Source organism: Barbus barbus, assembly GCF_936440315.1.
Source record: "Barbus barbus genome assembly, chromosome: 23".
NCBI lineage: Eukaryota > Metazoa > Chordata > Actinopteri > Cypriniformes > Cyprinidae > Barbus > Barbus barbus.
In genome coordinates, this window is record NC_136751.1 from 18173714 (window position 1) to 18189858 (window position 16145).

The 16145-nt window shown below is 38.3% G+C and overlaps 1 protein-coding gene across 9 annotated transcripts in view; it reads right to left on the bottom strand.

Moving 5' to 3' along the window:
* Window positions 1-16145, bottom strand: part of LOC306842749 (myocyte-specific enhancer factor 2A-like) — a 91761-nt gene that overhangs the window by 34784 nt on the left and 40832 nt on the right. For all 9 annotated transcript variants that reach the window (XM_079373804.1, XM_079373802.1, XM_079373805.1 and 6 more), the window contains exon 4: window positions 12607-12810. In XM_079373804.1, the coding sequence (XP_079229930.1) occupies window positions 12607-12810 (204 nt within the window). The remainder of the gene's footprint in view (window positions 1-12606; window positions 12811-16145) is intronic.

The window sequence follows — 16145 nt, forward strand, 5'->3', positions numbered from 1 at the left end:
GCCTCATTAGTCTCATTGGAGATTAATGTTTACCAAAGACCCACCTCGCTCTGGGCCTTTTGTTTCTTTGTCTTCTTCAAGAGGCTGAAATAAAAAGAAGGCCTGGTTTTTAAATGAAAAATACCAGTCTTGCTCGAAAATGAGAGAGAAGAGGGTGTGTGGGGGGGATGAAAACAGAGGTTCTGACGTCAATGAGGCACGACATATGCTGAAAACAAGAACCTCTTGGCAGTAACCAGGTAACAAGCATCATGCTCAAAGGGAGCAGGGATGTTCTCAAAGAGCACTGCAAGAGGGTACGAGACCGGTGCGCTTCAGGGTTTCGAGTTCCTTAATACGTACAGTGAACAAATGACCCCTAGTGCACCTAGTCTTTTAAATGCGTTCTCCTAAAAGATGTGTCATTGATAATATGGCTGTGTACAGTCCATTTTCCACTTACGTGGTTGCTTGGAAGCATAAAGTTTGGCTTGATGTGGCATGCAGCCTTACTTTAAATCCTTTAATGTCTAACATCCTTTATATTCGTTTCTGGGAGGGATAATTTAGTAAAAGAGAAATATTCTGTTGCCTCTGATTCTTGCTGGTCTCTGTTGTGAGGTAAACACCAAACTGTGTTTCCACAGCAACCTGGTCACACTTAACATGTGAAAGAGAAAAGAACAACAATTACCACGAATTCAGACCTTGCATCTAGAGAGCTGTCAAAGACACAGGGTCTTATAAAGTGGCTATCAGAAGAATGAACCAAATGTAGCTCTTTGTTTCAGAAGAGAGAGAAAATGGCTTGTTCCAAAGAGGGGCTGTGCTCTTGTTCTAGACTGAAAGCCCAGAGGAAAGGGAGTCCTTGTCCTATAAAAAAGGGCACTTTGAAAAGCTGCAGGAGGCTTGATTCAACACCATTATTGTTGCAGCTCTTAGTGTGGTATATTAAGACCGTGCTTTTTTAACCTGGCGTGTGTACTTCACTCCAGTAAGAATAGACGAAGAGTAAATGTACATTTCCATGCAAATTAAAAATAAAATTTAATTGCAAAAACAAATTCCTTTTTTGCATGACACTGTCCATTAACAAAATGTTACAATCCTCTGGTCAAAGTCAAACTCTTTCTCACACTCTCGTTCAAATTTCAATTTGGCCCTTTTAGAATATATAGAAATCTCAGTTATGTTTCAGTTAAGTATCAACGTCTTAGATGTTCCCCCTAAAATTCTTCATGAGACGTAAAAATAGAAACAAACATGATACAAGGTCAAATACAGTAAGAGTGCATAGCTATTACATGAATGTGGATGTGTTAGCTAAGATTATGTGGTCTTGTAAGAATTTTGTGTGAAAATTGAGTTCACATTGAAATAACTGAATTCTGATTGCAGACATTGGTGTATTGGTGCAAAGAATCTGAGCAAAGAAACTCTACATAAGGCACTTTTCAGAACAACCACAACAGTCTCCATTTATTCTCTGTCATTTCAGTGCTGTTTAGGTCTGTAGTATACTTGTCAGTAGAATTATCTTATTTCTTGCCCTAAACCTAAACATTTCTGATTCCTCTTATTATAATTAGCAGAAATGACAACACTTTCCTCCAGAAAATACCAAGACTATGCTTACTTAGAGAAAGGAGTGTTTGTTTTTAGTGGGCAGATTGACAAAACAGGTGAACTGTTGCCACAGTTTGGTCATTGATTTACCCCAGTGATAAGAAAACAATTCTACTTGAACTATTTATTAGGTAAACCGCCTCTTTAAGATGAGGTCAAACATTCCTTATAAAATCTTCATGTACAAGGTCAAATACAGAGGGCATTTCTTGTCACAATCAGACTTGTGCTTAAAGAACTTGCGCTACTAACACAGTTTGACCCCAAACATGCATGCAAAAACACCCTGTTATGAAAATATCTAATAACCCTAAAATGTAATAACCCACACAACCTCCATGTGACTCATTATGGTGAATAATTTTCTTTTGTAAAACTATAAAACATAACAATTGCTTGTACTGTGAATCATTAAAACAGCTACCACATTATCAGCACAAAAGCACTGTTAAATCTTCATTATTCAGGTTGTACGTCTAAAGAATAGCTGTGAAAATAATGACTAAAGAGTCTAACTGAACTGTTAATTCAATTATCAGCAAACTGAAAAGTACATCAAACCATCCAGAACCCTCTGTAAAAAAAAAAAAACACTGCATGAACATGCCAGTGGTTATTCTGAACTATCTACAGCGTTCAGAATGTGTGAAAGCACAACTATAATTTGCCAAAAAAAGCGACCCAGTTGCAATGAGGGCAAAGATTCTGTGGTCAGATGAGACCAACATAGCATATTAGCCAAAATTCAAAATGATGTGCCGCAACATGCCGTTCACACCTCAAAAACACCAACAGTGATGTTTGGTGGTGACGCTATGGAGCAACTATATAGAAATGGTGAGAAAATCAAACAAAAGTCAGACTAATAAAATAAGTCCTCCGTGTACATAACAATTAAAATATAGGGTTTCAACTCCTTATTAAAAATAATATTGGAGGGATATTGGAGCACATATATCAGAATATCCTAAAGAAGACACCTTTCCTTTATGTCAATACTGCTGACATTTTGGTTTGACTTAATAAGCACTTTAATATGAAGACAGCTTGATGTGAGAGTAAGCAGCGGAATGAAAAAAGTAAAAAAGATAAAAAAGGAGGAGGAGGGAATGGATAAGAGTAGCAGTAGATGAGACATTAAAGAGCAAGCAGTGGGAATTGAGAATAGAATGAAACGGAGATCGCTGAAATGAAGTGATATGTTACAGATCATGAGGGAAATTAGACCAGATTTAATAAGTAGTTTATCAAAACAGTGTGAAAATCAGATATGAACAGAACTCACAGTTGCTAAACAGGGACAATGAAGATAACGAAAATGATTAACATTTTTATTATCAGTGAGATCTTGTCAAATGTTTTTGGAAGACATTCGAATGCAAAAAAAACATGCTATGCAGTGAGTATAAAAAAAAGAATGGCATCATTTATAAATGTATTTCAGGAAAATGTGAATACGCTGTCTGTTTCGTTTAAAGAGCCACCCAGGATGAGTGGAGCAGTGTTACTGACCATGCATCCCCCTTCAGCTTTTTCAAATGTCAAACACGGCTTTAGCAGATCACACAGTCAATCTGGCCCCTGGCCAGGCCAAAGTCAAGCCACTAAGTTATTAAGCATTTGCCAATTAAAATGCAATCTTTTCTTGCGTGTTGTCATCTGTGCATATCAAGCGCAAATTAAGCCCCTGACCCCTTTTGGATTAATCCTCGCAGACTAGGTTAATAGTCCAAAACCGTAGGGGTCGTCGTCCGCGCCAGAGCGTGAGGTGAGTGGCGTCATTGTGCGAGTGAGTGATCCCTTAGTGGCGTGCCTGCCAAAACCTCAAGGAAGGACTCAGATGCCCCTGCTTTCAGACTTAGCCCTATCGCTGGATGAACTTTCAAAGTGACCTAATTTATTTGACAGTGTTGAAACAATGACATAATCGAATTAAAAAGATGGACTAGGTCAAAACGAGATAAATTATGTGTGTAAGATCTTATCCCTGGGTTGTCTTGCTAATAGTATCAAATGATAACATCCTGATATCTTGAGAAAAAGAGAGCAGAAAGAGCTCCGTTAAGTCTGGTGTCCCCACATAAGGCAGGGCAAATGTGATTGGAAGGACACTCAGGACTGAATATGGTGCCTGTTAGCAGGGCTCTATTATCTGGGTATGTCACCGTTAAAGATACCAGCACTCCAGCCCTGATCTGTCTCTGAAACAGCCCAGACAGGCCCCTCAGAGACACGCTACCGCTAATGTTTGGAAAATGAGCTTAGCAGCTAAGTCTTAATCAACAGGGCCATATAAATAATACTCCCATTAGACTGCCACCTAAGCCTGCTAAGAGAGGGATGAATTTGTCATTTTCAAGGTATTAACAACACATACTGAGGAGACAACAGAGTTCTCTCCTCATTACAGCAGGCTAAAATGTTGACAAATGTAAAAAAGCAATTTCGGAACGTCGCTTGTGAAACGGACAGTTCCAGTCCTGGACGCTGATTGGTCATCACAACAGCTATAGCACCTATATGACTGTGCAGCATCTGTAGAATTATTGTTCATTTTCAGGGACGTCATATTCTATTATATAAAATATAATAAATAATGTAAATAGACTACATTTTTGTTCTTAATATTTTTAGTGTGAAATAGGGCTGGGAGATATATCGCATGCGATATGCATGCACATCTCATCAGTAAAGCCGGTTCCTTGATTAGCGGTAAATCGCCATCACCTGATTTCAAATGGAGTGGCATTTAATACACAGAGCCGTAGTTCACTGACAAGCTAGGCAATATCGCGTTCATTATCGAAGGGGATATATCTGCAATAATGAAAGCGATATTGCCTAGCTTGTCAGTGATTTACGGCTCCATGTATTAAATGCCGCTCCATTTGAAAGCAGGTGATGGCGATTTACCGCTAATCAAGGAACCGGCTTTACTGATGCCTGCATGCATATCGTGTTCAATATATCGCCCAGCCCTAGTGTGAAACAGCAATTTTACGAAAACAATAAGGCACTTAAGGCTGTGCTGTATTGTGAAAATCATAAAGGGGTTCGTACTGCATTCTGTCTCTGTCATTATGTCATTTAAGACTTAATAATATATGTCTTGTTCCTTATGGCCTAATTGTAGTGTTTTTACAGTATTTTTTGTTTACTGTAAATACATATAATAAGAAAATGAATACAAGAATACATTAAAGACATTTAAATATTACAAATGTTCCATTTAAAATAAAGCAGCACAACTGTTTTCAACATCGATAATAATGAATTTTATCTGAGCACCAAAACAGCATGTTAGAATGATTTCTGAAGGATCTTGTGAGACTGAAGACTGATGAAAATTCAGTTTTGCCATGAGAGAAATAACTTACATTTTGAAATACATACAAATGGAAAAATATTATTTTAAATTGTAAAATATTTCACAATATTACAGTTTTTTTTAATCAAATAAATACAGGCTTGATTAATAAAAAATAAAAATAAAAAAACTACCTAACCTCTGAAAGGTATTATAACAGCAAATTTTTCAAATGCCAAATTTAGCATAATGAAATTGCACATTAATGACCATCAAGCTCAATGATGGTGGATGTACATGCTACAAACAAGGAACTTTTCCCAGCAGTTTAAAAACATCACAGTCTAGTTTTCCTGAAAAATGTCATTATTTCAATTTGTCGTGTGTCAAAGTCAATTTTACATCTGTGTTGCTGAAAGTGAAAGCATGACTTAAATCATTCCATCACTTTCAATTTAGTCTAATCAAATCTAAAGAGTATATTTTAATAGACAGACTTAAGGGATTTGGACCGAAGCGTTCCTCGCCTTCTCTCACTTCTCGCACTGTTGCTTTTCTTTCTTTCCTCCACTCTTTCTCCATCCTCACATCAGCAGGAGGAGGATAATTGATCAATCACGCTAATTGAACAGTCTGACCAGCTAGCTCACAGAAGCAGATGTGCCAATTTGCATTCGTTAAGGCAGAGTCGGGTCTTAATCACCGCATGAGCTTTGATTGACAGCACAAACAATTCAATGCAAAGCTCCCAACAAAACAGTAAAATTCAGCTCAGCAGCTATAAAAATAAATGCAATTATCTTGTAAAGTGTGCATATTTACAGAAAAAAAAAAACTTCACAAGTCTTAGAGAGGCGTTGTAGCACTCAACGCTCAGATAAAATGACGATTGATTTAACAGCTTTAGCTGCATTACTGACATAACAGAGTTGTGTGTTGTGGTAAATGTCCCAAAAATCCCCAGACCCAATGACATCAGCCGTCCCCTCGTGCCCCCCTGTCTTCAACCAGAGTGATGAATAAAAGTCCCTTATCAAAAATATCTCCCTCCCCCAGTCCCACAGCATAGCCTCATTTCCTTCCTCTCCTCCCCAGACAACGGCTCCTTACTACATCCACATCCAGAGCCAATAGAAACTGTGAGCGAGCTCTTGTTACGAGCTCAAGAGCTTCTGCACGAACATGAATATGCATAGCATAGCTAATACAGTTGCATGGCTGTTTGGAGACGCTCATATGCCGAATGCAGCTTCAAAGGTTCAGATGGAAGGCAGAGTGACTGCTTTTTGTCCCGTGCTTGTGGTAAAACAATGGTGTTATTCACATGGAACAAAACAGGAATCTCGTGGAGAACAGACAGAAGAAGGGCTGACATTTGGGAATGGTCAAGATTTACATATCCTGCGATTCTCGATTATGCCTTTGCCAGGAAATAATTCTCAAAAGAACGTCTCGAGACCAGCTACGAGGACCATTATCAAAAATTCTGTGAAAATTAATTTCACCCAATAGGAACATTCTTTCATCCTTTAGTATTTTAAATGACAGAATTTATTTTTGGGAGAACTTTCCCTTTCAGCATACAAATTTATCAACTTAACGACAATATGCTTTCTTTGTTTATATATTCCAGTGATACTACCAGTCTACTGTGCTGGTCAGCCTTTGAATATTTCTTCAGGAAAGAAAAAAGCATTTGTTTTTTAAAACCACACACAACAATGCAAGCCTCTTATGAAGGCCCAAAAATATTTGCCTGAATCATTCCTTGATTTGCTTACTATTTGAACCAGGTAGATGACACCTCAGACAACAACCCGAGTATTGCAAAAGGTCAGCCGGCCATTCACAACACCACACACGCACACACACACACCGGTTCGGTTATTTGCAACATGGTGACAGTGGTGGAAAAAAGTCACACATGTAAATCTAATGAAAATAAAAATATGCCATGTGAATGCAAGTCTGCAGCTTCCACACTTTACCCAGCATTCAATAGAACGGCTGTTAGCTGGGACTGCTAATGTGTTCAAACCATGATAATTTGGGCTAATGAGAATGGACTGATATCAGCACGGCTGAGTAATGCTGTCGAGAGCATCAAACAGAGGCGAGGGAGTAAAAGGGACAAATGGACGCCACATATCTGCTGTGAACTTGATATCTGATTTCAAGGAATCCTATGTGCACACTGAGAGGCCTGTTTTCAGAATACCAGCATAGGGCTACTAAGATTTCATTACCTCCAGTTGGAGAGGAACAAGAGGAAGGATGATTTAATTATTTTAATTACCTGCAGCAGCTTTTTCATTTGGAGCACAAACAGAATTCAATTTGATACAACAGCAACTATAAGGACTTTCTTTGGACAGGACAACTGTAAAGACTGTATTTTTGCTCATTCATACTATTGCCTTTTTCTGTTTACCTTTTTATTAATTGAAATTGACTTACAGTAAGACGAAATTCCATAACAAATTAAATTCAAGGAATGTATCGATAAAAGTTAAGCTCTATTACCACAGAGAATTATTTAAGATCAAAACAAGCAAATGTCACGTGTCCACTAATACATTTACCATGCACCAGTATTAGCTTTAGTATAGAGTTTTGAAAGTATACACAAACGTTATGTGTAACGTTAAACATTAAACGTTATGCATGTTAACCTGAATTTAGTGTGATAAAAACAATTTTTCAACTTTTCTATTAGTCACAATCATGTAAAGTCAATAAAAACTGCAAATTTCCCATTATACGTGCTAAAATACCAGAAAATGACTTTTTCACCAGTAAGCCATTTATTATTTTAAAGATATGAGTGATAACTGATGTATGGACAATAGCAGGATTCTATTATTAGCACTTTGCCTTAATAAATAATAAAAAACACTAAAACTGTAATTGATTTGAAAGTTGAATTCAGGGATCACACCAATATCATGCATATGGAAAATAATTAGCTGAAGATATGATTTTACTATTAGCTGATGTTAATGATTGTGCATACCAATAATTAAAAAACTCTGATATCATGAGCCCTACAGAAAGTGTTTTCCACTTTTTTTAATAAATTACTGAATGAGTCCAAATGATTGTCTGTGCCAACGGCATGTGTCAGATTGCATCGATAGAGCTTATCTTGTTTTGAACCCAGAACATCGCTTTAACTTTTTCTATTAGAAACACAAACACAGTGAATATGGCTTTAAAAATCATCAATATCCTAACTTGTGCTTTCACAAAAGGTCAGAGAACTTTGAGGGTCTTCAAAAAGTGAAATGTGTTGGGCCGTGCTTTTATACACATTCTCTAGACTAAGGTCCATCAAACATGAAAAGTCCTTTCAACTCCACTTCCTTTCACATTCTCCGAGCATTGCAAAAGGTGAGAACAAGGACAAAGTGTGCTAGTGGAGACGTAATACTGTGGAACACCGGTGGTCCTTAAAGACCCCCGCGAGCCGCTGAATGGACATGCTGTAACCTCTGAGGAAACGCTCCATCAATCCTGCGCTGCTACTCAGTAAATAAAAGGGCTTGCTTCAGACCCACAGCCTTTGAAAAGGGAGACACAGATGGGATTGCGGCCACTTTTAATCAGACAGAGAAGTGGACCGGATCCACAAAGGGAGATTTCACGCAACGCTTCACCTGTCGCCTGGAGTGTTATTGAAGCTGAACCATGGTGCGGCAGGCACGCGCACACACCAAAAACACATGCACACGCTTCTTTTTGCTCAGGCGTGGTGATCTCGGTCTAGCACTCCGGTACCGACTGCAGGCCAGACTTGAGACAAAGTCCATAGCCCGGAGCCTGGTCGTCACACTGTGCCCCACTCGCACATCCATCTGCGGAAAGCAATACATCTGTTCCTCTGATCACACAAGGCCAGGCCTTTTGCTGCAGATGGTGGTGGCAAGTAGGAATGTGACTTTTGATTTGGCTTCTCACATGGAACGGGAATTTATGCTGGTCAATGAAAAAGTACGCATTTGTTCTACTGGGCGGAAAAAGGAAAAATGAGAAAAAAAATGTGCGATTGTTTGTGTGGCATTTATCACTTTAACACAATCTATTTATTTAGATAAGTGCCTCCATGTGAAACATTTCACCAGAAGAAAAGGCAACAGGAAATGGAAATGAGAGGTTTAGAGAGTGGTGCATCGATTCTTTAAATAATTGTTTAACTCTTCACCTTTTTATGACAAGCTTTTGCATAGCAAAAACAAAAAAAGTAAAGGTTCAAATAACGCTTGATCTGTTAGAAAGCAGTTTCGTTAAAGCTGGACATACATTCAGACAGAAAGTTATTTCAGAAACAATACAAGAAGGACGAAATGGATGGAATGTCAATGCTTAATATGGCACCTGTAAGAAAGTCCCACCATTTAGTCAAAACAGTCTTGAAATGTAAAATTTCGTCTAATTAAATTTTTAAGCATTCTTGATTCTCTAGAAAAATCTATTGAACCATTAGGGGCAGTTGTGGCCTACTGGATAGAGAGGCTGACTTGTAACCCGAAGGTCGTGGGTTCGAGTCTTAGGTCCGGCAGGGATTGTAGGTGGGGGGAGTGAATAACCAACACTCTCTGTACCCTAAATATCATTAGGGGTACATCCCTAATTTTTACAGACTATAAAGGGAGGGGGAAGGGAAGTGGTGTGTGGCCAAATACGGTGACAGTTACATCTGACCGTTACAATGCTACAGTTACATCTGAACATTATTATGTACACAGTATGAAAAATGTACTGTGTATATAATTTTCAAAATTTGCTATTAACAGTCTTAAGAAATCATTAGTTTTCCTTTTAACCACAAATAACTGGAAATAACTGTGCAATTAAATGTCTAACATTAGCTAATACTAATAAATTATAATAATAAAAAATACATTAATTATATCCGATCACTAGAGAAAAAATAAAAATTCTGATTGCAAATAAAGCAACAACCTTAAATCTATTTAGTCAAATCTGTTTTTCAAATGAAAAGTTTTGACAAATTTACCACCATTAAACTAAACAGGAGCTGAAATTGAGTACCTATATTGCAAAAAGCATTGCCTAGATGGTCACAGAATGGCCTGACTTTTCTTAAAAGGATTTTGGGTTACTTCCTCCTTGTACATGCTGTTTGATTAATAATATCACTATATGGTATCCTCTTTCAGAATGTAACACTGTACAATATGAGAACACAGGCCTGTGTTTTTACGGATCAAATCAATATTGCTGGGTTCTGATATCCTTTGGCTATATCGGTATACTGTATAACTCCTGCACAGATCTTTGCATGTGTCTCGATGGAGTCATTCTGCCTTCAACCAGAATCAAAGTCAGCAGCACTTCTGATGGAAGTCCAGGGCTGATATCGCTGCTCCTGGTTTCTCCAGCACTAGCAGGGCAGGAAAAGAGAGTGGAGGCTTCAATAGTTTATTTCTGCTCTGCTTCTTTATGGCTGATTCATGGCCACAGAAAGAGAGCTGGCTGTGGGCGATCTCTGCAGCTATGACTAGATGCTGGCCCACTGAGCAGGGACAAGGCTGCTTTGTTGGGGTCCTTCATGCAATGGGTCAGGCTCCTCCACAGCGGCCAGAGGGCCAACGTGGGAAAAGCGGCAGCTTGCAACCAGCTTGCGTTCCACATCACTAGGCGTCAGAAAGAAATCTGCTGACGCCTGATTGTGTAGATGTACATGTCTCTGCATGTGTTTGTGGGTGTCCTACAAGACACTTACAGGATTTAACTAACCCTTTTTCACTTTAAAGAGACACTGAAAGGCAATCCAACAGCAAAGAGGCTCTTTAGTGCTGTACGAGGATGTTTTGCAACAGAACACAGCGATTTCCCATTCTTTAAAATCACAGAGGGAAAGACATAAAGCCACTGAGAGGGGGCATAGCATCCTCTTTAAAAGCTGTTGTAAAGCGGTAAAGCTGACATGGGGTGGCTGTTACATAAGGGAAGAGTGTGTCCATTCATTTTTAATGCAGGTGAGGGCCCCTCTCTGTGCAGGGAAGAGAGCAGATGGGCCGCTGATGGAGAGCTCAGGCCTCATGGATGGCTCTGTGCATTCTTTTGCAGCTCTGCCATGCAGGTAATTCACCAGCAGTGTCATCAGCACGAATAAAAGATAACTCAGCCCAGCTGACTTCTTTTATGCAGTTTCAGACTTTGTTTTTAGTAAAAGACTTTAAAGGGGTACATCACCCAAAAATGAAAATTGTGTCATAAATTCTGTTACTCAGCCTCATGTCATTCTTGTACGAGTTTTTTTCTTCTGCAGAACACCATAAAATGTAAGTCAGTGGGGTCCAATATATATGGACATAAAAAGAAAGAGACATTTTTCAAAATATCTTCTTTTGTGTTCTACAGAAGAGAGAAAGTCATACACTGTATGGAATGACATGAGGGTGAGTAAATGATGACAGATCTTTCATCTTTATGTGTACTATCCATTAAAATAATTTTACATAAAAAATGTCTAAAACTGCATAATTATTTTTTTATTTTTTTAATAGCACTCAAATTTTACTTTGCATTAGAAAATATCAAGTGCATGAGAATTAATAATATATAAGAACCATGCAGAAAACAGAATATTTGAAAGCATTCTGTTACGGATGCCACACTGATATTTTTCATTTCTATTTAGTTAAGGGATCGAGCACTGAATGAATAAAAAAAATATATCTAAAATGACATCAGAGAGAGGTTTTGAATGCATTCTTGTTCTTTGCTCACTGATTGTCTCGACCTATAAAACTGGAATGCTGCTTTGACGAATGAGGACAGTGTGTGCCGTGCCTGGCAAATCCTGCTTCCTTTACACTGAACACTATAGTAGTATGGTTTTGGTTTGCACAGCACTCATACGGCCAGCTGGGATGGCTTTATGATGAGCAAACAATTTTACGAATTGTATAAACTTAAATTTTTACACACTTAGTAATTGAGGCAAACATGAATGGTGAAGAAAAAAAGGATGTTCTGTGCCACGTGCCCAGTTACATGATCTACACCCCTTTGTCAGTTGTGGTACTTAAGTACGTCTGGACTTATCAGTGCCTGCAGACGTCCTGAACCCTATCTAAGCACGGATGAGAAGGAAACTGTTACATGCTGTCCAGACATCAGTTTGTCCTGTGGCACTATGGGGCACACATGCTGAACATTTATGCATAGATAATTTCTGGACTTCAACCTAAAACTGACTGCTGAACTTGATATTGATAAAAGGCTAAATATTTTGAGGGAATTACGGTCTCATATTTTGATACAAAGAGGCAGTCAAATTGTGAAACAAATAGATTGACCCCAAAAAGTATTTGGACTTTGCACATTATATAATAAAATATCACACCATGAGAGTAACTTATGTCATACATTAAAAAAAATCATATTGGGCCACTTTAAAGCAAAAGTAAAGCAAAAATGGTTACAAGGTGTAAAAATATTTCTGAGAAATACTCTAGCCAAATATATATAAAGACGTGACTTGGTTTGATGTTGTGTTACCTAATTCAATAAGTCAAACATTTTAAAATGTGATGTCAATGTCCAAAATAGTCCAATTACTTTTGGTGGCCATAGTACACCTGAAATTACATTACAGTAAATTGAAAATTCATTCAATCGTTGAGGATCGTTTGTTACAGGAATTAGAAGTAGGCCACACTCACCTCTACAATGTCAGAGTTGGTTCTGCTCTCGTGGGGTTCGTTGTATTCTGTGTACTTAAGTAGGACTTTGTCCATGTCAGTGCTGGCATACTGAAAGAGTTTGTTCGAGCTGTTAAATATGATCAGGGCAATCTCACAGTCACACAATACGCTGAGCTCATAAGCTTTCTTCATCAAACCAAACTTCCGTTTCGTGAAGGTAACCTGTGAAAAAACAGAGAAAATAAGAATGCTCAGTAAAATGTTAACACAGATACACCACAATATTTGCCTTCTTATTACTATATAGAAAGTCAATAAAGATGATCACTAGAGAATACAGAGAAAAATACCACACTGATCTAGTTCATTAGCCCAACAATTAATAACAATAAAAAAGGAAATCTCATTAATGTTCCATGCTCACAACAAGTTATGCTCTACTGATGGCATCTTTGGCAAACCACAGAAAATAAAAGTAAAAAAAAAACAAAAAACATACAAATTAAGGACTTGCAGTCCAAATATTACTATACATTGTACACATATTTTACTATACATTTGCTTGTCATTTGAGATGCAAATAAAACTTACATAAAAAAAATGTTGGTAATATGGATGTAACTGTCTATAAATTATTTATTTGCCAAATGACAGTCATTTTCTGTAAATCTGTGCAAGGATGGAATTTGGTTGAGCGGATACATAATAGCTTTGGCACCTACTCTCTATCGTCATTACTGTTGCACATTCTCATTGTTTTGTTGGAATATGGGTGATTTCATGCACAAGAAAAGCTGCCCTTTAATTGCTCACACAAGTGGAAAAAATGTGCTGTTGCTGCTAGGTCTCGATCACCAAAAATCATATTGTATTTGATGCTAAACTAACATGACTAAATCAAATGAAAAAAAAAAAAAGTCACTGTATATTTTCCTGAATCAAGTTCACTGAAAATATATATTCTTATATTTTTGGCCTAGACTACAAGCATGTTGAAGGTATACATGTTATTTAGCGACATGCTTGAGCGAACTAATTAAAGCAAATTTCTGAAGAATATATTTGAGGGGAGGAGTAGCACAACCTAGTTAAAGAAGTCACCGCTTATTTATATTAAATAATAACAGTGTTAAAAAAAGGGATAAATCAAAGTCATTGTTTGATAGGAACTCAAGACATCCCTTTAATAGAAAGTTAACAAATACTCAAACTATAACTTGAAATCACAGATCAAAATAATTGTGGTGGAGACCCTTACATTGGTTTTGGACTGTCTATCGGGATCTGATAAAGTCTAATTGTTTTAGTGGTCTCCGTCTATCCTGGGCCGTTTTACTGCGAGATAATGAGTCAAGCAGACAGCAGAGCTGCCAAACTGATGTCATGGCAGGTCAGACAGAAGGTCAGCGTGAGGAACGCAACAGAGGCTCCACAGCCTGTGCAATCAGCCCATTAGGGAGACAGCGGGCTCCATCACTCCTGCCTGCATCCTCTGACAGCCTCTTCCTGCAGGGCCATCGCTGTAACACGAGCCGGCATATACGCTTCTGCAGGTCGCACATACACGCCCATAACTATCTGACTTTTCTAGAGATGACCAGCCATTATGCACCAAGCTATCCGCCTTTCTTTTGATCCAGCTATACAGTGAGCCAAGCCAAGCATGTGTCCTATTATCCATGAGAAGCTCATTCAGGATCCTTCAAAAGTCTGAAAATGAATTATGCATTTGTTCAGCTCTCATGTTTAACAAGTGTTGTACAGTGGAGATAGCATCAGATTTACTTTCATAATATGTAAGCGTCAGAACGACATCATGGATGAGCATATGAACACTCAAGATGAGCAGGATGTGTCGTGCACATGGCAAAACTTACAGAGATGCCATGGAAAGCTGTGCCTAGGGCAAAAAGAAGTTGGAGAGCGTGTGCAGGCGAGGGAGAGGGGGAGAGAGAGAGAGCTGTATGATTACTTCCACCAATTTCACTGACCTACAAAGCAGAGCTGAGCAGATGAGCTGGCTTTGTTCAACTTTAATTGGTCACAGCTTGCAGAAACCCTAATTTCAAATGGTACAATGCAATATAATCCAATGAGCAACACACTATCTCTGAATCCATACTGTTTTCTGTCCAACTGTATAGGTGGAGTGTTACATGTTCTGCATTACAGATGATTACAATGCTTAATTGTGGTTTCAGAAGAACAAAACATTTGGGCACTTGATTTAAGCAATTTATTCATAAAAAGACAGATAGATCATGTCATTATGAGGTAATCAAAGAATAACAAGAATTAGAATAACACAGGATAAAACACAGTATATACAATACAGAACTGTTCAAAAGAAAAAGAAAAAAACTTTTTTTTGAAAAAAGACTTTTATGTCGAGTTTACTTGATTAAATGTAAAGTCAGTAATGTGCAAAATACAGTAATACTGTGAAATATTAATTCAATTTACAATAACTGTTTTCTATGGCTGCCCACTGCTCCGGGTGTATGTTCACTACTGTGTGTACACTTGGATGGGTTAAATGCAGAGCACAAATTCAGAGTATGGGTCACCATACTTGGCCACACACCACTTCCCTTTCCCTTTCCCCCTTTCCCCTATTTTACTATATTTTAAACTGTAATTTATTTCTGTCATGGCAAAGCTGAATTTTCAGCATTCATTACTCCAGTCTTCAGCGTCACATGATTCTTCAGAAATCATTCAACTATGCTGACTTTGTGCTAGAGGAACATTTCTTATCATCAATGTTGAAAACAGTTGTATAATATATAAATGCTGTATAATATTTCTGTGGACACTGTGATACTTTTTTCAGGATTCTCTTATGAAAAAAAGTTTATTTGAAACAAACATATATATGCAGTATGCATGCACGTGTATATACACATACATACTGTACATTATACAAGCATGCCACACTTCACAAGACTGCTGTCGCTGCTTAAAATTCCATGAGAGCTACCAAGTAACTGTTGAACCAAATCAAATCTGCACAGGACATAGTTTATGTTGATACACATTCATCTAAATCCATTCAACCTCCAATGACATGAGGCAATAACACACAGCAGCTTTCATTATCAATAAACAGGAAGTGAATGGAGTGTGCTGGTGGAGCAGGACCGTATACCTGAGCAGTCCAGGGAGAATAGTAAGTTGAGCTCAGGCAGACAGCATTGTGAATTCCCAGAGCCACAGAGAGCAGCTCCCTCCCAGCTGTCATTATATTCCTCTTGCTTCTATTGCAGAGCAAACACAAGGCAAAGCAGCCCCTAAAATCTCCCTGGACAAGCCTTTTCCAAGTATATCATCATTAAATGCTTCTTCCTACCGTAAATGGCAGATTTAATTGTGCAACTTAATAGTGGGAAAAGAGATGGGAACCACAGTCCAAATAGGTGGCATAGTTCAGGTTGAAATTGACCTCTGAGGCAGCAGAAGAAAATGTCACCTTTTGTACGGGATGGGCCCTGCTGTACGGTGTGTGTGGAGACATTGTTCCACTCCATTTCTGTTCAGAGCACTCTTGCTGAGCCAGA